This window comes from Hyla sarda, chromosome 4 (assembly GCF_029499605.1).
Source record: "Hyla sarda isolate aHylSar1 chromosome 4, aHylSar1.hap1, whole genome shotgun sequence".
Taxonomy (NCBI): Eukaryota; Metazoa; Chordata; class Amphibia; order Anura; family Hylidae; genus Hyla; species Hyla sarda.
In genome coordinates this window covers 51827686-51855219 of record NC_079192.1, presented here as the reverse complement: position 1 = coordinate 51855219, position 27534 = coordinate 51827686, and the positions used below count along the sequence as shown (strand labels likewise).

The following is a 27534-nucleotide window of genomic DNA, read 5'->3' as shown; positions in this document are numbered from 1 at the left end:
AGAAGCCTTGGTGATGGGTGGTGCAGAAAGTTGTGGTTGGAACCAACGGCTTTGTCTTCTCGGTGAGGATTTCCCCTTGTCCCTCCCATGTCATAGACACTACTAACATTGTTCATGCTTAATGAATCAGTCTCCTGACCTCAAGTCACCCAAAACGTTCAATGCATCCAATGAATGTGGGTCATAAATATGATATAAAAATCGAATTATCAAAATTTTTACTTCTCAAAACAACATTAGTGTTGTCTTTCACAGAAAATGAGAAGCTAGAAGAGGTTGGGGAATTCTTAAAGAGAACCTGTCACCACTTTCATGCCTCCTGAGTCACTAGTCATCAGGATGGCCCCTGGGGTCTTCTCCCCACCCTGATGGACTTTATTAACTGATCTCACCCTATACCCAAAGAAGGAGAGGACTATCAATCAAGGCTGGTGTGGAGGGGGGGAAAGCTGCCAGGGACCATGACTTGTTGGGACAGCACGAAAGGGATGACGGGTCTCCTTTAGTTGTTTGGTGTAAAAACTAATTTTCGAATACCATATTGTACTGGATTGGAGATGATGGGTCCAGGTTTATGATCCCTATCAATTAGCTACAGTGGATACAAACAATTTCCGCAGCCCAAGAGAAAAAACAGATAAGCCAATGCAAGTCTATTGGACTTCCTGTACATAACATACTAAAAGGCCCATGCCAAGAGAACTACAAGATAATAACAATGTAATGGCCATCAGTAAAGCAGAGGGAAATCCGAAACAGAGAAACGAAAATAGTGGGGGAGAGAAGGACCAGAGGAGAGGGAAGGGAAATGAGGACAACACACAAGAGACTAGGGTCCACAACCAACAGGACCATCTCCTGATCATGCCACTCTTGGGCTGCAAAGATTACCCGGGAGTTTTGAACAAGCTGCCACTGGACCAACGTCCTGGTAAAGTATAATTTTGTCTTACATGAGATGTCTAGGGGTGGAGTACCCCTTTAAGGTAAAGAGAACAGACAACTACTAGCAAGGTACTCTGCTAGAAGAGGAACAAAAGTCCATATTCGTTTAAGAAATTGGCCACTAGTTGGTCTACGGGCAAATGGGACTTTATCATGATCCCCGCAATTGGCAGTGACCACAGTATTGGTCAGACAGTGTAGGACATCAGTTCTATAGAGAGATTCCACACATCTGCCAGACTAAGGGTTAACCAGTCAGATGCCTCGTGAGGCAGCCATAGAAAAATGCCAGGAATCCTTCTAGTAGAGACTGTTCCTGACATTTTATTTCCAGTGCGGGCTGGTATGTAGTCTGAGGACACACCGAATATTCAATGTAAACAAGACAGAAATAGGCCCAGATCATAAAAGAATGTGGAAGCCTAGCCAGAACCGCTGCACAGGAACCCAACACTATGGAGTCATACATTGTAAAAGGAAGATTGCATAGGACAGTGTGGTCTCCAAACTGTGGACCTCCAGATGTTGCAAAACTACGACTCCCAGCATCTGGTGGTCCACAGTTTGGTGACCACTGTCGCAAGAGGAAGTATAGGGGAAGGAACAATAGAGCAGATAGCGATAAAGACACAGATAGGCCCAGATCATAAAAGAATGTGGAAGCCTAGCCAGAACCGCTGCACAGGAACCCAACACCATACATTGTAAGGGTACGTCCACACGCGCGGGTTTTTTCCTGCTGCATATTTGAATGTGGGCGGCTCTTCTCGGCTGTCCGCAGCAGATTTTCCGCGGCGGAATTTACGCTGCGGAAAATCCGCCACAGTCCCTACTGACTTCAATGGGGCTTGCGGCGGATTTTCCGCAGTGTACATTCCGCCCTGGAAAATCTGCTGCGGCCAGCCGAGAAGAGCCCGCCCACTTTCAAATACACAACGGAAAACCTGCTAAAAAATCTGCCCGTGTGAACGTACCCTTAGGCTGCATTCACATCTCATTTTTGCAATACGGTTCCCATATCAGGTTTTTTGTAAAAAAATGTATGTTTCAAAACCGGACCGAACCATATACAACCTTATATACATCTGTACAGTTTTAAACCGTATACTGTATGAAAACGGATGTCCGGTTCATACGGTTTAATACGTTTTTTGAAAGAAAAAAAAAAGAAGCAGATACGGTTTAATGTTTGTCCTTAATTAAATAAAGTTCTTCTTGTTCTATTTGTGGGAAGAACTTTCGGCGTGCACTGCGCATGTGCAAACTGCAAAACTGTATTGTGCAAACCGGATGGAACCGTACGCACATACGGTTCTGTACGGTTCCCATTGACCACCATTTAAAAAAAAAAAAAACGTATACGGGTTGTATCTAGTTTTTCACCCGGACATAAAACCGTAGTAGACTACGGTTTTGTGTACAGGAAAAAAAAAATGATGCAAAACTTACACAACCGGATGCTACATTTGGCATATGGTTTTCAATGACATGTCTATACATACGGTTTGCAATACGGTTCCATACGGTTTTTACACTGAAACCGGATACAGGAACCGTATTGCAAAAACGAGATGTGAATGCAGCCTAAAAGGAAGATTGCAGTGTGGTCTCCAAACTGTGGACCTTCAGATGTTGTGTGATAGCCTGGGGGAGAAGGGTATAGGGGGTGTAGCTGTGCGGTGACTAAAGGGTGTCTGGATAACCCTTGCTATTCGTGACAACAGGGTGAGGGCTCCTCAGTAATGCTTGTCCTACCACCACCCTTCCCAAGAGCGATAGGGAGGTAGATAATAATGGAATGTCCACAACCGGAGAGTTTTGCTGAAACAGTTGTAACTTTTACTGAAGATTTTCTGCAAGCTTCATAACCGGAACAGTCTCTATACATACAACTGCTTTCTTTGGAGATTGACAAAGGTTGGGACCTTAAGCAAGTTAGAGTCTTTAGGATAATATGCGCTGTTCCACTGGATTTAGAGGATTTAGTTGCGGTCCAGTAGTCACGCTAGCTTTAGCGGGGATTAGTTTAGAACTCACGGTTTAGTTCAGCTGAGGCCGGTAGGTTTTCTGGCCTAGCGTGTCTTTGAAAGTTGCACAGATCCGTCCTGCTAGGTCGGCATCCACGAGAGCAGCAACCCAAGAGAGCGATTATTGGCTAAAGCTCCCTTATATGGGCAGGGGCTGGACTAGTGCTGATTGGTCCAATACTTGTGTCAATCACCATTACAAAGTGTTATGGGTAACATGTGACCCAAGGACCTCCGAAGGTCCTCCAACATACCATAGAGGATTCAACATGGTCACATGACCGAAGGTCCTGCAACGCTAACAAGGTAAGTACTCTATACACTATCCTAAATACACACATCAAGTATATACACTATAAATACTATAGAATTAGAGTAGAATAGAGGAGACTAGGGGCTGTCCCACCTGGGGGACACTACCTGAGCGTAGTTACTCTGACTTTGGGGACCACCACACTAGGTACATACCGTACCTAGTGTGGTGGTCCCCAAGGTCAGAGTAACTACGCTCAGGTAGTGTCCCCCAGGTGGGACAGCCCCTAGTCGCCTCTATTCTACTCTAACCGCAATACGGTACCGGGACACCACAGTTGCAAAACTACGACTCCCAGCATCTGGTGGTCCACAGTTTGGTGACCACTGTCGTAGGAGGAAGTATAGGGGAAGGAACAGTAGAGCAGATGGCGATAAAGACACAGATAGGCCCAGATCATGAAAGAATGTGGAAGCCTAGCCAGAACCGCTGCTCAGGAACCCAACGCCATGGAGCCATATGTTTAGCATTGTAAGAGGAAGACAACATAGGACAATGTGGTCTCTACAGCGTGGACCTCCAGATGTTGCAAAACTACGACTTCCAGCATGTCCGGACAGCCGTTGGCTGTCCGGACATGCTGGGAGTCGTAGTTTTGCAACATCTGGAGGTCCACAGTTTTGAGACCACTGTCGTAGGAGGAAGTATAGGGGGAGGAAGACTTGGCAGATGGCAATAAAGAGACTGTATATACAGACATCTGGGTGTTCAGGCTTGGAGTTATCATGCATCAAGACGACTATATTTAGATTCCACTTTTCCTGTGACTCATTCTCCCACATACTGTATTATCTGAATCATAAACCAAGGAAAACAAGCTGTCAGGAAGCGTGAAAAGCCTTTATATTCTGGAGATGATCAGTCACGATACAGGGAACGGAGCATGAAAATGTGAAAATCATGGAGGAGTACAACGCAGGCGGTTATGTGGGCGCCGCTGAGTAGGGATGCTCTGCATTATTATGCTAGGAGAAGACATTAAAGGGGTATTCAAGTGAAAAACCATTTTTTTTTTTTTCATATCAACTGGCTCCAGAAAGTGAAACAGATGTGTAAATTACTTCTATTTAAAAAAAAAAAAAAAAAAATCTTAATCCTTCCAGTACTTATAAGCTGCTGAAGTTGAGTTGTCCATTTCTCTTTTCTGTCTGACAACAGTGCTGACACCTCTGTCTCGGGAACTGTCCAGAGTAGGAGCAAATCCCCACAGCAAACCTCTTCTACTCTGGACAGTTCCGGAGACTGACAGATGTGTCAGCAGAGAGAACTGTTGTCAGACAGAAAACAACAACTCAACTTCAGCAGCTGATAAGTACTGGAAGGATTAATATATTTTTTTTTTTAACAGAAGTAATTTACAAATCTGTTTAACTTTCTGGAGCCAGTTGATATGAAAAAAAAAATGTTTTTCACTTGAATACCCTTTTAAAGTCTTCTCCTAGCATAATAATGCAGAGCATCCCTACTCAGCGGCGCCCACATAACCGCCTGCGCTGTGCTCCTCATGAGCCTTATTTCACATTTTCATGCTCCGTTCCCTGTATCACGACTGAAAAAAAAACTGTTTTTCACTGGAATACCCCTTTAAATTGGCACTGTTGCTTTAAAAAGTCTTTCTATTGGAGGAGGAGAGCTTTTTTGCATCCGTTTTCCCCCTCAGGTAGCATAGCCTGGCCTAGAAGTTTTACTACGCCATAAGGAGAAACACTTCCCTTCGATATATGCACCCTCTATAGTCACACCTTTAGAAGCAGCTGTCGCTTTAAAATAAATTTAACAAGTGATAGAGACAGGTCAAAAGTTGTGATCGGTCGGGGTCTGAGTGTTCAGACCCTGACATATAGCTAGAACTTGCAGGGAGAAAAGCACGCTAAGCGAGACAAACTTACAATGTAAGTCTATGGGACTTGTCTCAGTCATCTGCCCTTTTCTTTCCGCTCGTTCTAACAGTTGGTCGGGGTCTGAACACTCAGACCCCAAGCAATCATAGGACAAGTCAAAAGTTATTAAAAGAGCTTTATTGATCAGTCGTCATTACAAGTAATACAATAAATTACAATCACACAAAGCATGACGGTACAATATACAGCACAGGTTCCCTAAGCTGTACACTATACCACATGCTACACTAACACTCCGCTCTATCACTTATCGAAGAAACAAAGTGGAAAACAACAACACATTACAGTCTGTGATCAGGGAGGGGGTTGGGGTCTATGGGGTAGGGAGGGGAGGATCACAGGGCCAAACTACACAGCAAACATATTGGGAGGTAGGGGAAGCAGAGGGGCATTAGTCAAGTTTTTTTTAAAGCGACAGGTAGACTTTAAAATAAGGGCTTCTAAAGGTGCGACTATAGAGGGTGCATATCTCGAAGGGTAGTGTTTCTTCTAATGGGGACTGCCAGCTGGCACACTAAGTCTTATAGGCCATGCAATGCAACATGGGAAAAAAGTAAGTATGCAAAATAGCTCTCCTGCTCTAGAAGGAAGACGTATAGGCCAAGCAAGGATTCCTGAGAAAAAGGTATGCAAAAAAGTGTGAGAACTCAAGATTTCTACTCAAAGGCTGGTTTTGCTAATAGAAACAATGTGCCTGCTATGGAAAAAGTGCAGGAACTTAGTTCCAATGTGTTCCTGCAGGACTGGAGCCCTGTATATAGACAAAGCAATGATTCCTGGGGAAGAAAAGGTATGCAAAATATCTCTTCTTCAAAAGGCAGACATTTAGGCCAGGCAATACTTGCTGGTCCTGTCACAGCTTTGCTTCGTCCAGCACCCCGCCATTTGACTCTACAGAGACGAGCTTTCAGAGCATGACCCTTATTGGCTAGTGATTGGCTAAGGGGGCAGGTCCTACTTCGAATGCTTGTCTCAGTAGCAGGCTAAGGAGATTGGAAGAACAAAGCTGTGGCGGGACCAGCAGGGGACTGGGGTAGGTAAGTATAGCTTTTTTTTCTTCTATTTTTGCAAGGTCTCTGCATTTTCACTGTGTAGCCTGGGATCCCATCTCCATGACCTTCCAACAAAGCTCCATTCACTCACCGAGTGCGGAAGAATACGAGGTTGTCATGTTTAGCAGACGCTGACTGTTACCCCTTGGGGTGGGTTGAGGGTAGAATACAGTGTTTTGTTGCAGATGGTTCATCTCGAAAACTGAACTTTAGAGAAGGTTAACAAGGGTCTATCACGTCATAAGACTTTCTGATATTCTTTATGTACCAACTTCTTATACAGCGAGTGATCATTATGGGCAATAAAAAATTGAATGTGGCCCTTTTGTAAGTTTAACCCTTCTTTGTGCTCTTTCCCTTCTCTATAGTGTAATGGGCTATCCCTGCACTGTGACATCACTGTGTATTATCCCTGTACTGTGACATCACTGTGTGTATTATCCCTGTACTGTGACATCACTGTGTATTATCCCTGTACTGTGACATCACTGTGTGCATTATCCCTGTACTGTGACATCACTGTGTGCATTATCCCTGTACTGTGACATCACTGTGTGCATTATCCCTGTACTGTGACATTACTAATATCCCTGCACTGTGACATCACTGTGTGTATTATCCCGGCACTGTGACATCACTGTGTGTATTATCCCGGCACTGTGACATCACTGTGTGTATTATCCCGGCACTGTGACATCACTGTGTGTATTATCCCGGCACTGTGACATCACTGTGTGTATTATCCCGGCACTGTGACATCACTGTGTGTATTATCCCGGCACTGTGACATCACTGTGTGTATTATCCCGGCACTGTGACATCACTGTGTGTATTATCCCGGCACTGTGACATCACTGTGTGTATTATCCCGGCACTGTGACATCACTGTGTGTATTATCCCTGTACTGTGACATCACTGTGTGTATTATCCCTGTGCTGTGACATCACTGTGTGTATTATCCCTGTGCTGTGACATCACTGTGTGTATTATCCCTGTGCTGTGACATCACTGTGTGTATTATCCCTGTGCTGTGACATCACTGTGTGTATTATCCCTGTGCTGTGACATCACTGTGTGTATTATCCCTGTGCTGTGACATCACTGTGTGTATTATCCCTGCGCTGTGACATCACTGTGTGTATTATCCCTGTGCTGTGACATCACTGTGTGTATTATCCCTGCGCTGTGACATCACTGTGTGTATTATCCCTGCGCTGTGACATCACTGTGTGTATTATCCCTGTACTGTGACATCACTGTGTGTATTATCCCTGTACTGTGACATCACTGTGTGTATTATCCCTGTACTGTGACATCACTGTGTGTATTATCCCTGTACTGTGACATCACTCTGTATTATCCCTGTACTGTGACATCACTGTGTGTATTATCCCTGTACTGTGACATCACTATGTGTATATCCCTGTACTGTGACATCACTGTGTGTATTATCCCTGTACTGTGACATCACTATGTGTATATACCTGTACTGTGACATCACTTATCCCTGTACTGTGACATCACGGTGTGTATTACCCCTGTGAATTAGGGAGACCATAATAATCCTAAAACGTTGAGGTGGCAGCAGTCTCGTTCATAAGCACCAGTCTTAGTAAGACAAGTCAGACAACCTGCGCTGGGCTCTGTATAAATTACATCCACACGGCCGGTTACCTCGAGTTTGCTCCTTGACAGGTGACGGGATGGGAGTTTCGGCTTCAGGCGTGTCGAAGTTTCCCTCCGAGTCGGAGCTGGGGAAGACAGTAAACCAGTTGTGTTAGATTCTTGTCATTGTTCTTCACAAGATAAACATCTGTTTGTTGAAGGAGCCATCTGAGCCAAGTCCCCAACAGCAGGAAAGAATTCAGAGTCTAGAGTATGAGAAGACATAGGATTCCGCCACTCGTCCTCCTATCATGTACAGAAAAGTCAACATACTACAGTTCTATCTGTTTCTGGGAAAGTTGGGTGCCTACCAATAAGGGGGTATTATCTAGTTTTCCAAATGAAGCTGATGGGGAGTCTACATTGTCTATATGTCTTCATTGAAAACATATGCACACTTGGCCAAACTGAGTGTGCATATGCATGGAGCAATCAGGATGTCAGGTGTCTAAAAAATTGGAAAATTAAAGTAAAAAGGCTTGTTGGCTATTTTTCCCCGATACCCCTGGCAATCAGTGTGCCTCCAGCTGTTGCAAAACTACAACTCCCAGCATGCCCGGACAGCCTGCGGCTGTCCGGGCATGCTGGGAGTTGTAGTTTTGCAACAGCTGGAGGCACACTGGTTGGAAAACACTGGTCTAGACTATAATTAGTATTATAAGGGCTAATCACACCAATTTTTAGCAGGACCCGTCAACCTTCTAATGTATATGGAGGCCTCCCGACTGACAAGATGAGGCATAAGCTGCAGCTAGGGGAGTCTACCATAAGATTGTTCCCTTTCTTTCCATTGATAACACCCGCACGCTTGACCTAGCTGAGCGTGCATACCTATGGAACGATCAGGTGGGATACAAACTGGCTTCCTCCTCTACGCTATCTAATAAGAGTCTGTAAAACTACAAGATTAAAAAGGGGTTATACAGGAAAAAAAACTTTATATATCTACTGTCTCCAGAAAGTTAAACAGATTTGTAAGTTACTTCTATTAAAAAATCTTAATCCTTTCAGTACTTATGAGCTGATGAAGTTGAGTTGATCTTTTCTGTCTAAGTGCTCTCTGATGACACGTGTCTCGGGAACCGCCCAGTTTAGAAGCAAATCCCCATAGCAACCTTCTTCTAAACTGGGCGGTTCCCGAGACAGGTATCATCAGAGAGCACTTAGACAGAAAAGAACAACTCAACTTCATCAGCTCATAAGTACTGACAGGATTAAGATTTTTTAATAGGAGTAATTTACAAATCTGTTTAACTTTCTGGAGCCAGTTGATAAATAAAAAAAAAAGTTTTTCCTGGAATACCCCTTTAAAGCTAAAGGGGATCTCTTCCATTTTTTACAACACCTCAGCCTACATACGCAATATGGTCAAATTGCCATTTACTACTGTAGGAAAGCTGGGTGACGACTCAAGTTTTGCACATTTCTGCAAAATCTAGGAGGAACCAATATGGCCAACAGTTCACTTCACCCCATAGGCTGTAACCCAGCTTTTCTGGAGTCCTGAATAACAAATCAGTCCACATACACAGCAGTATAGGAGCTGTAGGTCATCCTCAATAAAGCTAATGGTCGTTTACCATCAACTTGTTTCTTGGTTGTCGTCCATTTCTCCAACACCCCGGCAACTAGTGTGCCTCCAGCTGTTGTAAAACTACAACTCCCAGCATGCCTGGACAGCCTTCGGGCGGGTGACAATTCACGTTTTGCACGTTTTTGCAAAATCATGGTGGAACCAATATGGCCAACCGTACAGTTCACCCCATAGGCTGTAACCCAGCTTTTCTGGAGTCCTGAATAACACATCAGTACACGTTAAACAGCAGTATAGGAGCTGTTAGTCATCCCCAAAAAAGCTAATGGGCGTTTACCATTAACTTGTATCCCCCTCTCCATTGAAAACCATGCACGCTTGACCAAGTTGAGCGTGCATATGCATGGAGAAATCATGTCTGGTTTCTGGAGTCAGAAAAACTGCTAAATTTAAGTAAAAGCGGTTGTCATCCATTTCTCCAATACCCCCGGCAAGTAGTGTGCCTCCAGCTGTTGTAAAACTACAAGCTTTCGGGTGGGCGACAATTCCCATCCCCCCCCGCATAAGCTTTCAACCAGCTTTCCTGGGGTCCTGAATAACAAATCAGCCCACGTACACAGCAGCATAGGAGTTGGCAGATTTGACATTCAGGTGTCTGGGAAAGCTAGTCAGAGACAGATATAAGTATACAGCTGGGATTCATATTTTTTCCCTTTTTGCCCTCCAGTCTACGGAGCGTAGCGTAGATTCCAGAAGGGCCATATGGTTCTAGTAATACAGCACAGTAAGCAATAACCCTATAAACCGTGCCAAGGACGGGAACATAAAACAGAGTCTACACAAAGTACAGCACATGAGCGAGGATATCCCGAGGTATCGTGTATTGAAGTGATGCGGATTAGCAGGATACATGAGCCCATCCATGGCGGATGCCGTCCTCCAAGCTCTTGGATCGCAGCTGTTGTCTGACCTGACCTCTGGCGGGTGTCAGCAGGTGACTACACAACCAGTGACCCCACAAGCCCCAGGGGACTGACATGGAAGCACAAGTGTCACCAGTCTGCATTACCCTGGTAGAAAAAAAATATCTGAACTTTTAATACATCTGGCTCCTCCATTTCTTGCCTTTTTCAAGATCTCTGCTTGCTTCAGTGAATGGAAACATTCCTTTTTTTTTTTTTCCAATCCAAAGTCTGATCTAGACATGTTTGCTACAATGTATCCGGCCAAACAATTTGAGCTCAAAACTGAAACTTTGTAACAAGTTATCGATACAGAAGAATTGGAAGTGTTGCTGTATTTTGTTTAGACCTGTGGCTCCTCAACTATAGCAAAGCTACAACTCCCATCATGCCCTGAGCTTTGTTCCCCAACCTACGTCTCTTCAGCTGTTGCAAAACTAAAACTCCCATCATGCCCGCAGCAATATTCCGTAACCTATGGCTCTTCAGCTGTTGCAAAACTACAACTCCCATCATGCCCTGAGCTGTGTTTCCCCAAGCAATGGCTCTTCAGCTGTTGCAAAACTAAAGCTTCCATTATGCCCTGAGCAGTGTTTCCCAGCCTGTTGCTTTTCAGCTGCTGCAAAGCTATAACTCCCATCATGCCCTAAGCAGTCTTCCCCAACCTACGTCTCTTCAGCTGCTGCAAAACTACACTCCCAACATGTCATGACAGATGGGAGTTGTAGTTTTGCAAGAGTTGAAGATCCACAGGTTGATAAACACTGGTTTAGACTTTATTGCCACCAGCTGTTGCAAAACTACAACTCCCAGCATGCCCAGACAGCCAAAGGCTGGAGGCACACTGGTTGGGAAACACTGGTCTAAACTATATTAGTATTATACTTTTACCTCTGGATGTAATTAAGAATGTTCCCATTCACTGACAGCAAGCAGAGAGGTTTAAAATGGCATCATGTTGATATATAGGGGGGATTTATCAAAATCTGTCCAGAGGAAAAGTTGCCCAGTTGCCCATAGCAACCAATCAGATCACTTTCATTTTGCAGAGGCCTTGTTAAAAATGAAAGAAGCGATCTGATTGGTTGCTATGGGCAACTGGACAACTTTTGATAAATCTCCCACTATACTGTATATTAGAAAGTGGCAGAACTTGATTATTATTATTATTATTATTATTATAGGATGCTTTAGTTATATAGAACAGATAAAAAACATTTTAGCTCCGCTCCCCAGCGTCCGGAAGTTTATTGTTTCGGACGCTGTGTGCGGGCTTCCGTTCAGGGCCGCCCCTCGTGCCGTCACGCCCCCTTCCCATATGCTTTTGTCGAGGGGCAGCCCTGAACATGGAAGCCCACACACAGCGTCCGGAACAATAAACTTCCGGACGCTGGGGAGCGGAGCTTCCAACACAGGGCAGCGGAGTACCCCTTTAAGAATACAGGGGGAACTTTATCAAAACCTGAGTAGAGGAAGAGTGGTGCAGTTGCCCATAGCAACCAATCAGATCGCTTCTTTCGTTTTTAACAAGGCCTCTGGAAAATGAAAGAAGCGATCTGATTGGTTGCTATGGGCAACTGGTCAACATTTCCTCTGGACAGGTTTTGATAAATCTCCCCCGCAGAGTTTGTGCCAGTCATGCCAACTAGAGGCATCCTACAGCCCACACAATGGCAGCCAGGGCCCCAGGGTAGGGCGCAGTCCCTTCTCTATCTTACTGAACGGTCCGGCGTCCTCTGGTACTCATATTTGTGGTCAGTTTTCCATCTCTATACAATTTTGCCAAGAACAGATCTTGGCAGGAAAAAAGAAAAAAAAAAAAACATATGGAGGGAATGCGGACCGCAAGTATGTGTACGTCTACCCCCTGATGCTACCACCGCTGTCAGCCATGGTGCCCGTAATTTGCAATTGTTTCCAAGAGACAGACTGCCATCTTCCTGACAAGAAGAGACCCCTACTAAAGTATGAAGGGATCAGTGGACCTCAAGCTGTATACACTATAGGAGTTACAGTGTTTCCCAACCAGTGTGCCTCCAGCTGTTGCAAAACTACAACTCCCAGCATGCCCAGACAGCCGAAGGCTGTCTGGGCATGCTGGGAGTTGTAGTTTTGCAACAGTTAGAGATGCACTGGTTGGGATACACAGAGTTAAAGGAGTCAGTGTAACTTCATTACGCATCCACCAGTAAGAACTATCAATTTTCGAGAATTGTCCTGGGGAATGTCCCTTAAAGGGGTACTCCAGTGGAAAACTATTTTTTTTAAATCAACTGGTGCCAAAAAGTTAAACAGATTTAAAAATGACTTCTATTTTAAAATCTTAATCCTTCCAGTACTTATCAACTTCTGTAAGCTCCACAGGAAGTTGTGTAGTTGTTTCCAGTCTGACCACAGTGCTCTCTGCTGCCACATCTGTCCATGTCAGGAACTGCCCGGAATAGGAGCAAATCCCCATAGCAAACCTCTCCTGCTCTGAACAATTCCTGACACAGACAGAGGTGGCAGCAGAGAGCACTGTGGTCAGACTGGAAAGAAATACACAACTTCCTGTGGAGCCTACAGCAGCTGATCAGTACTGGAAGGATTAAGATTTTTTATATAGAAGTATACAAATCTGTTTAACTTTCTGCCACCACAAACAAATTTGTTTTCCACCAGAGTACCCCTTTAAGCTGTATAAGGCCTCATGCACACCGCAGAGCTTATATGGCGGCACAGAGACTCCCTTCAGCTCCGTACTATAACGCTGTAGGTTCTCTGTATACCGCCATATAACGCCGACATTCATTTTGCCCCAAAAGAGAAGAAAGAGAGAATGCCACAATATCACTTTTTTTTGGATTCCGTATGAATCTGGCATACAAAATTAGAAAAAAAGCACACCCTATAAGCTTCCATGTATCAGAGGTACGGTAAACAGAAGTACTATAGATTTTTATGGGTGATAGAATACCACCCCTTACTATGCATATGGTCGTGTACATAGAAGACCTTATGCTGACCCAAGCCCCATTCATACCACGATGGGAAATGGACCTAACATGGTAACTTGTAGACAACATTTGGTCAAACCCAATGGGCCGTCCACTGTATATGGATGTAGCTGAGCCAACATGAGAGAACTATATGCATTGCCGCTCTTTACATCCACTGGGCTGGACAGTAAACCGCTATAGATATAGTACTGTATGCTTGCTCAGTGTACAGTTTTGACAGGAGGAGGTGCATTACGTGGCATGCAATGCTGATAGCATAGTGCCCATCGTGAAGAGACTTGCGCGCGCCAGTCATGTTGATGGCAGCTACGTTTTCCCGATGCATACAAATAACATACCACAAAAACGTGATGTAACGGGAAAAACATATACTGCCATAGCATACACTGAGGTTAAGGGTTAAAGAGGTACTCCCCTACTAGACATAAGGATAGGGCATAACATATCTGATCGCGGGGATCCGGCCCCAGGGGATCGTCGTGATCTCCTCCATGGCAACCAAGTCATCCTGTACACGGAGCAAACTCCTCTCCGTGCCGTGTGACTGGCGATCACAGCCATCATGCCCCCACCATTCATGTCTATGGGAGAAGACGTGACGGCTGCGATCGCTTCCATGACCGTAACGCCGGCACAGAGATCGCGAGGGGTATGTGTATATGTATATATATATATATATATATATATATATATATATATATGTGTGTGGGGGCTGTTATGCTGCTGCTCCAGTCTTGGAAACCTCTGTGTTTCCAGGACTGGAGACGTGACATCACGCCCCCTCGTGACGCCATGCCACGCCACGTCCCCTCCAATCATGTCTATGTGAGGCCGTCACGCCCCTCCTATGGACATGTGTGGTAACGGGGTGTGATGCAAAGGGCAGATGGAATTACCCTAGGGGCAGATGGCATTAACCCCTTGTATTCATGACACCAGGGCAGTGGTTTAACCTCGATACCACCCAAAGGTATAACGCTGGATCCTGGGCTAGGCACAGGGACAATAATGACTCTGACGCCAAGTTACGGATAACGGTAACTTTACTGAGGATAGACAGATGGTAAAGTCTATACAGTTCAGCCAGGGCCCACGGAGGTGACTAGTGATTCAGAGACCTTAAGGGCTTGCTGGGACTTGTAGTAGAGGGGGTCAATCTAATGCAGGCCATGTTGACTTGACAAATGGTGACTGACTTGACTGATGACTGACAATACTGAGACTGTGGTTACTTGTAGCTGCAGACTGGACTTGAGGCCTCCTATGACTCTAGACACTCTAGGACTTCACTTGACCTCAGCAAAGACCTCACTGGCCGAGGCGGGACATCGCTGCGGCCGGTGATAGGTTGAAGCTCAGTGTGACGTGCCGGGCTAACAGGAAGTGAGAAGAATACAGCCCGGGGACCGAACACCTGTACCAGAGCACCGGGGGAGCATAGGCAGGCAAGAGAAAGCTTATTTTCTTCTTTTTTTTTTTTTGCAGCCCGGAACGGATAAAATAAGAAAAGTGAGCACCGGACATCTCCTTTAAGGCAACTTTTAAAAGAGACAGTGACCAAATTCTGACTCACTTGCTTAAACCATGTCACATTCCACTCCTAAAGACTGGATTTGCATAGAACGTTGGGTGAAGTTTCAAGTTGCTTCCACATCATCCAAGTGTCTGACATTCTCATTCTTACACTTCACACTATGGAACAACACACTTGATGGGCTCACATGGGACCATAAGGTTAGCTACACCACCCTGCCACGGGACATTCCTAAAGGACTACTACTCCCAGCCAGCCCTATGTGTTACAATACTTTATTTAAAACACAGCAGGAACCTCTTGAAGATACAAGTCTTAGTGACATGCTAACGTTTAACCTATAAAACACCAGGGGAAATCTTTTCTCACATCCTGACACTATCTTGTGCACACTACGCAGCTCTTCAGCTTTAAGGTCTCACAATGGAGCCGTTAGTGGTTAGAGACATTTCCTTCCTACTTTCTTCAGCACGTCTGGGCCTTCCTGCAAGTGATGGTGACACTCTGCGAATAATAATGTGATCATCGGGAACTCTACAAACCTGACCAGTGGTGGACATAGAAGACAGAGGGCCTCATAGCATGGTCAAAATGGGCCTGTAATGATTGTAAAAAATCTTAATCCTTCCAGTACTTATCAGCTGCTGTGTACTACAGAGGAAGTTGGGTAGTTCTTTTCTGTCTGACCACAGTGCTCTCTGCTGCCACCTCTGTCCATGTCAGGAACTGTCCACAGCAGGAGCAAACCTCTCCTGCTCTGCACAGTTCCTGACACGGACAGAGGTGTCAGTAGAGAGCAATATGATCAGACTGGAAAGAACTACACAACTTCCTCTGGAGCATACAGCAGCTGATAAGTCCTGGAAGGATTAAGATTTTTAAGTAAAAGTAATTTACAAATCTGTATAACTTTCTGGCACAAGTTGACTTGAACGCATTTTCTTTTCCTCCGGAGTACCGGATGAAAAAAATAAGCCTATAAGGCTGGGGCTCTACTGTGAGTTATTATGGATCTGAGAGGTTCCATAGGATAAGAAAAACATGGCTATATTCTTTAATGAAAACAGTGCCACACCTGTCCATGGGTTGTGTGTGGTATTGCACTTCACTAAAGCAAAGCGGTAATGGCAGATACAACACATGGACAGATAAGGAGCTATTTCTGGAACACAGCAGCCATCTTGGACAATCTCTAAGAAGGAGCAAAACTTGGCCAATAAATTCACTGCAGGGCACATGTATATTATATGGGGCCCAAATGGATGGCCATGTTATAAATTAACATTGAGTCAGTAATAGACGGAGCCCCTCTTTGCACCAATACTCTGGCGATAAATTCCCCTCCATTATGTTCATATGCAGCCACAGATTCTTTATTAAAAGGAGTTTCTTGGCATATAACAAGGGGCCTCACTAGTCCAAGTCCACGGTCTGATATATTTGCCATGGTTGGACTGGATGAAAGAATATTGCATGCAGCATTTTTCAATCAAGCACAACCACGTTGGAGGTCCATACAGTAGTTGTGGCGCCTTGCCCAACGTTAGCCTATGGGGCAGCAGATTGTTGATAGTTGTGGTGCCTTGCCCAACCTTAGTTGTGGTTCCATGGCTAACTTAAGCCTATGGGGCATCGGAATGTGTATAGTTGTGGTGCCATGACCAACTTCAGTCTATAGGGCAGCAGATTGTTGATAGTTGTGATGCCGTGCCCAACTTTAGACTATGGGGTAGCAGATTGTTGATAGTTGTGGTGGCATATCCAACTTTAGCCTATGGGGCACCGGTATTTTTATAGTTGTGGTGCCATGCCCACTTTCAGCCTAAAGGGCAGCAGATTGTTCATAGTTGTGGTGCCGTGCCCAACTTTAGCTTATTAGGCACCAAAATGTTGGAATTGTGGTACCATGCACAATTTCAGCCTATGGAGCAGTTCATAGTTGTGGTACCATGCACAATTTCAGCCCATGGAGCAGAAGCTTGTTCACAGTTGTGGTGCCATGCCCTATTTCCATCTACGGAGCAGTAGACTGTACATAGTTGTGGTTCTATGCCCAAATTTATCCTATGGGGCACTGGAATGTTTATGGTTGTGGTGCCATGCCAAGTTCCAGCCTTTGGGTCACTGCATGTGCTGCCAGGTGCGATGCCTCCAGCTTGTTACATCTGGTGTACTCCAGCAATATGTGAACTCAGCTTTAGCAGATCTCAGTAACCAACCTATAAATTATATATTAATTCTGCTCCTGGGCTGGGCTGCAAAATCCACATGGCTTTATGTAAACAACACAACCGAAAAAGGTGCCGGCCCACTATAAAGAGTCACGTCTAACAGATACGGACACGCGTATAGAACCAAAGACCACGTGATTACATCTTGTATCCATCTTCCTAAAATAGCCCATTTTTTTACATTCTGGTAAACCCCCTCCTTAAGGCGCGCTGCGCTAACAGAGGACGACTGCTGACCTGGATTCCCCCTTCTAATGTCCACCACAGCTCCTAGATCTGGAGGGCCACACCATAAAGCCTATAGATGCCCACCCTAGATAATATATATATATAGCGCCTACACTGCAGCAGCCATCCTAATATGACACGATTATGGGGTATTCTGTGCAGCTCCCCTATGATCAGCCGAGCTTGTGGGGGACTAAACCCCCTATAAATCTCCATCTGCATGGAAAAAATGGACACGCAGGCAAGTCATAGTAGAGATCAAATAACCTTGTAGTATCCGCGGCTTTTCATATATATAGAAACCGCAATATATATGAGAACCAGAATGGCTGGTGTTAACCCATTCATATACCGGTGGAACCATTCAGCGTGGCATAATAGGTGTAAATAATAAATATTTGGACTAGCAGTAACTCTATACAATTTCACGTCACATGCCATGCTTGGCGCTTTACGCATACAGATGTAGCAGAGCTAGATGGGTCAACGGACTCGTGATAAAATCTGCAGTCCTATGTAAAACTCCCAACTCAACTAGATCACTAGAAATCATTATCAATCTGCAGTCCTATGCAAGATCAATCACTGCTTCATCGATTTACAGACGCCAAGTAAACGTTAGAGGGAGTCTCCATACTACTCACCCAGAATCCTGCTCCTCGTCATCCTCCATGGCCTCCCCTCCGGCACCTCTCACTGCTGACCAGGTCCATTTTGCCCACTGGACTGGTGACAGCATCTGCCAGGGACTGAATGCCATCCTGCAGCTGGCAGCTTAGGTCCAGATAGGACACCACCAAAGCAAGGCGCCCCTCTTGTTTGTTCTTGGCAGCACTGATCAGTGCTGGGGGTTCATGTTAGGTATCCCCCCCCCAATGCTGTCCTCGCCTGGGTCCTATGAGGATCTCAGGATTTGTGATCTTGCAAGGAGGATGCCTCTCCCCTGTTCTGAGTAGAGCTGGGAATCAGCTGTCTGGCATGTCTGTGCTATCCCTCCCCCTAGCAGACTGTACTACTGCACATTGCAGGGAGGATCAAAGCCCACACAGATCTGCAAAGGCAAAGCGCACTACAGGTCCCAGCTGGATTCTCCTATCCCTCAATAGAACCAATGAACCGTGACCGATATCAGTAGCATTCCATAGCTTCTAAAGCAGCGGTCTCCAAACTGTGGGTCTCCAGCTGTTGCAAAACTACAACTCCCAGCATGCCCGGACAGCCGAAGGCTGTCCGGGCATGCTGGGAGTTGTAGTTTTGCAACAGCTGGAGGTCCACAGTTTAAAGACCACTGCTTTAGAAGCTACTGAAACTCAACAGGTTGCATTGTTGCAAAGTCTGCCTACATTGTATCACTCTCTCTGCTACATTGTATCAGCCGCTTTAACCCTTTAACGCTCACATAAAAATGAGCACTGCTGCACCGCTTCCACCCCCAACCTCTGAAGTGCATACTATTAAACAAAAGGGGAAATTAATCCCCACTAAGCCAAAACAAATTAGTAGAATTCAGTGCAGTTTTGCATCCACCATCCCCCTCCCCCTAGAGTTGAATGGTTCAGTCCTAAATTGAAGGGGAATTAGTAGAACAAAAAAAAAAGTGATTGGAAACCTGCAAAGTGAAGTGTATTCTGCAGCTGTTCAGACTGAGCTTCCTGCCCTCACAGCTCCTGGGTACTGGCAGGGGAAGTGCACCCAGCTGTGGCTCCATAGTCAGAGCTGGGGGTGCAGATACATTGTGTGCTTTTTTTGTTTTGTTTTTCCTTTGGAGGAGCCTTTTGTTATTTCCTTTTTCTTTTCTAAATTTGCAACACAATGAGAAATATTGAAGAGAATCCTGGGAATGTGGAGAGCCCTGGGCTGGGGAGTGGAGGGTGGAAAAGTTTCATTGTGACGAGGGGTAAGACTATGAGGTGGGCCCTAAGCCATCGCACATCAATCACTTCATTTGTGGTCCATGAACTTCTGGACTGGACCACCAGAGCGGCAGAGGACCCTGTTTCCCAACCTTTTATTTATTTATTTTTATTTAGTTTTGGAGAATACCTCCAGAATTTTTTTTTTTTTTTTACTGTGAAGCACACCTAGCCCCCCTAATCTCTTCCCCCCCCCCTATTCCAGTGTGCCCCTTGTAAGTAACTTGCCTCGTCTTGCTAGGACCCGTCTGTTGGTCGGTTGCCCCCCTGTAGATAGTTTGCCCGCCCTGTACGTAGGATCCGCCTGTCGGTGGTTTAGTAATTTTGGGTTTAGTACACAGCGACTGTGTGCTGCATCACTGTTGTGTACTGCTGGTGTTGTGCAAAAATACGATTTTTAAGCGTACTGTAGCGCATTTTTCTGCCTTCATCTAAGTAGTGTACTATTTTGTACCTGTTAATCTGTCAAGGGCCTAGATACTATGAAAGGCCAGGCAAAAGTAATCACCGGCTGGTATTTTACTCCAATATGTTTTTTAAGCATACTGTAGCACATTTTTCTGCCCTCATAAGTGCATACCACATACGTACATCTAAGTAGTGTACTATTTTGTACCTTATAATCTGTCAAGGGCTTAGATACTGTTAAAGGCCGGGCAAAAGTAATCAGCGGCTGGTGTTTTACTCCAATACTTTTTTAAGCGTACTGTAGCGCATTTTTCTGCCCTCTTTGTTCCACAACAAATGCTCTGCTGATTATACTAGTCTGTAGACGGTATAATACGCACCCAGCAGTCCAGTGAGATCCAGGCAGGAGCAGTCGAGCGGCGATAACACTGATCAATGCCATGTTAATGCATGGCAGTGAAAGAGATCAGTGTGTGCAATGTTATAGTCCCCGATTGGGGCTATAACATTGCAAAAAAAAAGTGAAAAAAAATGTGTTAAATGTGATTTAACCCCTTAACTAATAAAAGTCAGAATCACCCCCCTTTTCCCATAAAAGAAAACTATGTAAATAAAAATAAATATAAACATATGTGGTATCGCCGCGTGCGTAAATGTCCAAACTAGAAAAATATATCATCAATTAAACCGCATGGTGAAGGGCATACACGTAAAAAAATTCCAAATTCCAAAATAGCTTATTTTTGGTCACTTTTTAGACCATTTAAAAATTTATAAAAAGCAATCAAAAAGTCCAATCAAAACAAAAATGGTACCGATAAAAAAACGTCAGACCACGGTGCAAATAATGAGCCCTCATACATCCCCATATGCGGAAAAATAAAAAAGTTATAGGGGTCAGAAGGACATTTTTAAATGTATAAATTTTCCTGCATGTAGTTATGTTTTTTTTCAAGAAGTACGACAAAATCAAACCTATATAAGTAGGGTATCATTTTAACCGTATTGACCTACAGAATAATGATAAGGTGCCATTTTTACCAAAAAATGCACTGCATAGAAATTGAAGTTTTTTTTTCTTCAATTTTGTCCCACAATGATTTTTTGTCCCATTTTGTCATGGATTTTTGGGTAAAATTATTAATGTCACTACAAAGTAGAATTGGTGGTGCAAAAAATAAGCCATAATATGGATTTTAAGTGGGCAAATTGGAAGGGTTATGATTTTAAAAAAGGTAAGGAGGAAAAAACGAAAATGCAAAAACTGAAAAATGCTGAGTCCTTAAGGGGTTAAGCGTACTATAGCGCATTTTTGTGCCCACATAAGTGCATACCACATACCTACTCATAAGTAGTGTACTATTTTGTACCTGTTAATCAGTTAAGGGCCTAGATACTGTGAAAGGACAGGCAAAAGTACTTACCGGCTGGTGTTGTACTCAAATACTTTAAGCGTACTGTAGCGCATTTTTATGCCCTCATAAGTGCATACCTTATACCTACATCTAAATAGTGTACTATTTTGTATCTGTTAATCTGTCAATGGCCTAGATACTGTGAAAGAACAGCCAAAAGTACACACCTGCTGCTGTTCTAGGCAAATACTGTTTTAAGCGTAGTGAAGCGTATTGTACTCCCCTCATATACACACTAAGTAGGCAGAGAAGTGCCAGGACATGCACAGAGGAGTGGCAGGGGCCTAAATTCATCAGGAAGAGGTCACAGCAGACTAGGGGTGAGTGGCAGCAGGAGTCGCAGCGAGAGACCTGAGCTCCCGATATCAGCTAGCGGTCATGTCTCGACCAGTAACTCATCTGCCGTCATTGATTGGTTAACACGGTAATCCACTTCATCACAAGTGACATCTGATACCCCCAGTCAACAGTCGGTGGGTTCCACAGACACACCCCTTAGTTGGCATGGCCCGGGAGCAGTCCCTGTCCTCCCATTGCCTCTGTCCTATGCTGTTTCCTCTCCCACAGAAGTACCGTATATCCCGGCGTATAAGACGACTTTTTAACCCCGAATTTTCTTCTGAAAAGTCGGGGGTCGTCTTATACGCTGGGTATTGGGGTCCGGCATAGGAATACTTACGATTATCGTGCCGGCTCCTGTGTGCGGCTGCAGGTGGGGGCCGGCCAGAGCATGTACAAACTAATAACTGTATACTTAAAAACCAGGGTGCCTCCAGCTGTTGTTAAACTACAACTCCCAGCATGCCCGGACCGGCAAAGGCTGTCCGGGCATGCTGGTAGTTGTAGTTTCACAACAGCTGAAGGCACCCTGCTTTTTAGTATTCATGAATTAGGTTTTACATGCTCTGGCCGGCCCCCGCCTGCAGCCGCACACAGGAGCCGGCACGATAATCGTAAGTATTCCTATGCCAGACATCCCCGTGTCCCAAAAAGGGGAGCTGCCGACCTAATGTGGAGGAGCTGCCGACCTAATGTGGGGGAACATGCTGCCGACCTAATGTGGGGGAACATGCTGCCGACCTAATGTGGGGGAACTATACTGCCGACCTAATGTGGGGGAACTATACTGCCGACCTAATGTGGGGGAACATGCTGCCAACCTAATGTGGGGGAACATGCTGCCGACCTAAAGTGGGGGAACTATAAGGTACTGTACATAGCGGTAGGAGGGGTAGTCTTATACGGCAAGTATATCCCAAACTCTAAATTTTTACTGTAAAAGTTGGGGGTCGTCTTATACGCCCAGTCGTCTTATACGCCGGCATATACGGTATCTTATGCTGTGGATTCTGCTTCATATGTGAGGATGATCTAATAGAGGACAGTCAGCAGCTACAGCCCAGCCAAGAAGTGGAGGAGACATCTGCCGCTTCCCCCGCTAGGCGGGCAAGTAGTGATGAGGAGAGTGGCACGGGAGGTGGTGTTGCTAGCATTCAGGGTCCTGAAGCAGACACTGTTGAGGAACCTGAAGAGGACATCAGTGACGTGCAGACACTTGTTGATGATGATGAAGCCAATCGCAATTGGGAGCCGGGTGCAGAAGGGGCTTCATCATCATCAGGAGAAGAGAGTTGCAGGTTGCCCGTGAGGCAGCAGCTGAGCCAGCAAGGAGATAGCATGGTTGGCAGTCATCATGGTGGCAAAAGTGGAAATTCTGGAGCCAAACGTGCCCGCGGGAGACCACCTGCTTCGTAGCAGCCTTCCTTCCCGGGAGGTAGTGGAACAGGGGTTCCTGGAGACGGCAGCAGTAGCAGTCAATTAGTGCGGACTGTTGGTGGGAAAATCAGCTACTCTGAGGTGTGGCAGTTTTTCATCAAGCATCCGGAGGAGGTTAACATAGCCACTTGCAAGATGTGTTGGCAGAAGGTGAAGCGTGGCCAGGGTCCCAATGATGGCACCACGGCCCTGCGTCAACATATGCTGCACCACCATAAAGCGGCCTGGGAGAACCGTGGCTCCATGGTCCAGCCTGCTGCATCACCCAGTGGCACGCCGCTCCCTCTTTCAGCCAGCCAAGGCTCCACCACCTCAGCCGAAGGGAGCTGTGTGTCATACCCTCCTTCTGTCGCTCCAGATGCTCTGCTCATCCTATTTTTAGTCAGTCATTCCACCAACAATCCATTGGCGAAGCCATGTCCAAGAGACAACAGTATGCGCTCACTCATCCAACGGCGCAGAAGCTGAATGTGCTCCTGTCCAAGTTGCTGGTGCTGCAGTCCCTACAGGCGCCTACATCTCATGGCCACATGAGCCCTGTGGGGGCTGAACTGGAGGAGGAGGGGGAGGGGCACAGTCATTTGACAGGAGAGGAGGAGCAGGAGCAGCCACAGGAGCTAGAGGGTTATGAGGAAGGTGAGACAGAGGACCCAGGCACACCGTGGCAGTATGCAGTGGAGATGGAGGCAGGGAGTCCCTCCGAGTCACTTGCACAAAAGGCACGATGCATGCTCACTTGCTTGTGTAGTGACCGCCGAATTGTCACCATTCGGCAGCGGAATGACTTCTGGCTCTCCACCTTATTGGACCCTCGTTATCGCCACAAAATGGGGGCCTTTTTTACACCCACTGATAGGGAGGTCAAACTGACCTACTACAGAGACATCCTACATAGTCAGTTGGCCGATTCCTACTGGTGTCATAGTCCATCCTCTCACAGGTCTGTCTTGGGGGCCCTCTGTGCTCACCTTCCACTGCCATGGCTGCTGGGGAGGGGTGGGGTGGCAGAAGCAGTACCAGCTCCATCAGCAGCAACCTGAGTCTACAGTGGCTGATGAGTACCTTTCTTCACCCGCATAGTAAAGCAACTCGTCAGCAACAGGTAGACCTGGAGCAGGACCTGAACCAGCAGGTGGTGGCATACCTTGACATGCCCATGCCAACACACCTTGAAGATCCGCTGGAATTCAGGGCAGCCAAACTTGATTTGTGTCCGCAACTAGCAGAGTTTGTCCTGGAAAAGCTGTCCTGCCCGGCCAGTAGTGTGCCATCAGAGTGGGTGTTTAGTGCGGTGGGGGCCATAGTCACCCCAAGGAGAACTCGTCTGTCCATGAAAAATTCTGAGAGACTGACCTTTGTGAAGATGAATCAGGGATGGATCAGCCAGGATTTCCACCCACCAATGCCTGATGCATCAGAGTAGATTGACCATGGTGCCACACCAACACTTCCCAAATATGTATAGTGCCAAATCGATTGAAGGCGCTGCTCCCCAGTTACAAACATTCCTCCACATCAGACCTTTTTTCACCCTTCTTTGTCACCCGGTACTGGTATTGCCACCCACCGCACCACTCTGTCACTTTGTCACTTTCAAGACTCTTGATGCTGCTGCTGCCAAGTCCAGGCTGTCTCATTCTGCCACCATATGGTCTATACATGCTTCTGCCAACTACAGGCTGTGCCATTCAGCCACTATATGTTCCACTCATGCTGCCGCCAACTCCAGGCTGTGCTATTCAGGCAATATATGTTCTACTCATGCTGCCGCCAACTCCAGGCTGTGCCATTCAGGCAATATATGTTCTACTCATGCTGCCGCCAACTACAGGCTGTGCCTTTGAGCCACTATACGTTCTACTCATGCTGCCACCAACTCCAGGCTTTGCCATTCAGCCACTATATGTTCTACTCATGCTGCTGCAAACTCCAGGCTGTGCCATTCAGCCACTATATGGCCTCCTCATCTGCCGCCAACTCCAGGCTGTGCCATTCAGCCGCTATATGGTCTCCTCATCTGACGCCAACTCCAGGCTGTGCCATTCAGCCACTATATGTTCTCATGCTACCGCCAACTCCAAGCTGTGCCATTCAGCCACTATATGTTCTACTCATGTTGCCGCCAACTCCAGGCAGTGCCATTCAGCCACTATATGGTCTTCTCATCTGCCGCCAACTCCAGACTGTGCCATTCAGCCACTATATGGTCTCCTCATCTGCCGCCAACTCCAGGCTGTGGCATTCAGCCTCTATATAGTCTACTCATGCTGCCACCAACTCCCGACTGTGCCATTCAACCACTATATGTTCTACTCATGCTGCCGCCAGCTCCAGGCCCTATGGTCTCCTCATGCTGCCGCGAGCTGCAGGCTATGTCATTCAGCGACTATATGGTCTCCTCTTGCTGCCACCAATTCCAGGCTGTGTCATCCTGCCAGATTACGGTCTCCACATGCTGCTGCACCTCTAGGCTCTGTCATTGTGGCGCCATGTGACTCCTTGTTAACTTGGGATTTGTGGTCATACAGTATTAGTTCGGGACATTAAACTTGGGAATCTAATATAAATCTTAAATTTAAATGTAAAAAAATAAATGTAATCTTTTCACGACTGAGGCCCTATGGTCGTCGCTGTCATATTACCTGTGGAATTATCACAAGAATCCAATGAAACAGCTTGGAGTGATAACAATGAACCATGACTGATTAAATGAAACATTTGCACTTTCACAGTCAGGGGGGGCGCTGAGAGGCAGGGGCTGGAACAGGTGGTATCTCGTCTGGCAGAGGACCGCCAGCTTGATTTTAAGATACAAGTACAAGCTTTTTCACTACAGCCAGCTTAATGCGCCCACTTAGCCAATGGCACAGAAGCTGAATGTGCTCCTGTCCAAGTTGCTGGTACTGCAGAGTATGGGTATGGTACTGCTGGTACTGGAGAATATGGGGGTGCGCTGAGAGGCAGGGGCTGGAACAGGTGGTAGCTCGACTCGCGGTGCATCACCAGCTTGATGCTCACCAGAATGGGTAATCAAAAAATTTAAATAAATTCAAATTAAATAAATAAAAATTACATTAAAAAATCTGCCACATCCAGACGCTCTGCGGCAGTGATTCTAATAGCATTGCCTGTAATCTCCATGTCATACTGAATAACAGTATTATTTCACTACCCCAGCACACTCCCTATGCATGTTAGGACAAAGCAAAGTGTTCTAAACCCCTATTGAGCCTCTCTATAGGCCAGAAATAGCCATTTTTAATAGTGATTCGCCGCAATTGAATTTTTCAAAACATTCGCTCATCTCAACCCACTATAGGTAGGACCCCCTGCAGATAGTTTGTCCCCTGTAGCCAGTCTGCCCACCCTGTAGGTAGGACCTCCCTGCAGGTAGTCTGCCCCTGTAAGTAGAATTTCCCTGTATGTACGACCCCCTGCTGATAGTTTGCCCCCTGTAGCTAGTCTGCCTGCTACATTGTGCAGTGCAGTGGGAAAGGCAGAGTGATGTGTATGGTCACCATACACATCACTCAGGACAGCTTGCACATGGATGGGAAAACCATCCAGTACACTGGAGAATGGGGGAGCGCAGTGTAGCTATAGTTTTACAGAATGGGGCTGTGCAAATTTGTGGTAGCCCTTGGGGGGTGTTTGGTAGTTGGGGTGTTGTGGTAGAAGAGGGGTTAATGTTAACCCTATAGTTTGTGGCCACGCCCAGCACAGGCTTTCGTCGCAGGCTTTTCCGGCAGCAGTTCGGCTCCGCCTGTGCCGACTGGACCAGAGGATCGCAGCATGAACTCATTGCGCAGTTTACACATTTCAATTGTAGATGAATCTTCGCCTCCCCCTTACTTTTCTCATGGCCCCCTTGTATGGTGCAACACGGACACCTCTCCCGTACACAGCAACACGGTTTACAGCACATGAATAAAGTTTGTTTTCTGGGGGGGGAGTACACTTTCACTAGTGGCAACTGTAGTAGGCACACACCCAAATCCTGTTCGTGCAATGCCAAAAAGGCTTTGTGGCAGCCCTTGGGGGGTGTATGGTAATTGGGGTGTTGTGGTAGATGAGGGGTTAATGTTAACCCTATAGTTCGTGACGGCAGGCTTAGGGCTAGTATGCTGAGGTAATTCTCCGGCCTATCGCCACCCTTCCCAGTAACGACAGGTGCATGTATAAAATGACTGAAGGTCCACAAGGTACTTGAACTTGAACAAACTTTACTGAAAGGCTTGCGGTACATCCAATGCACAATAACAGTCTCAAGAATACAGTCTCTAAATAGTGCAATGACTGACAGTTGTTGCTGACCTTGACATTTAGTTACAGTCTCTGAATTTAGGGTAATATTTGCAGATCCGTCCGGATTTAGGGGAAAGATAAGGCCCGGTGATCATGCAGAGTGCGTGGGGATTGATACACTCAGAATTGAGAAGATATCGGCCGTCGCCGCAAGGCTCAGGCCTAGACTCACTGATAACAGCAGCGCAGATGCTTCTTGCTTGATTGCACAGGAACAAGAGAGCGAGAACATGGCTGCCGCTTCCTATGGGCAGGGGCGGGGCTGTTTTTACTGGTCCAATTAACTGTCACTCACCGTAACAAGGAGTGATGGGAGATATACGTC

The 27534-nt window shown here is 46.0% G+C and overlaps 1 protein-coding gene across 4 annotated transcripts in view; it reads right to left on the bottom strand.

Moving 5' to 3' along the window:
- Nucleotides 1-27534, bottom strand: part of TACC1 (transforming acidic coiled-coil containing protein 1) — a 115381-nt gene that overhangs the window by 39560 nt on the left and 48287 nt on the right. Inside the window, exons 1-2 of one of the 4 annotated variants that reach the window (XM_056570906.1) lie at nt 18037-18423; nt 7914-7990 (exon numbers count right to left, since the gene is read on the bottom strand). In XM_056570906.1, coding sequence (XP_056426881.1) covers nt 7914-7990; nt 18037-18152 — 193 coding nt within the window. In that variant the 5' untranslated portion in view covers nt 18153-18423. Of the gene's footprint in view, nt 1-7913; nt 7991-18036; nt 18424-27534 lie in introns of those variants that run through there. The other 3 variants (XM_056570903.1, XM_056570904.1, XM_056570905.1) reach the window with 3 other exon arrangements.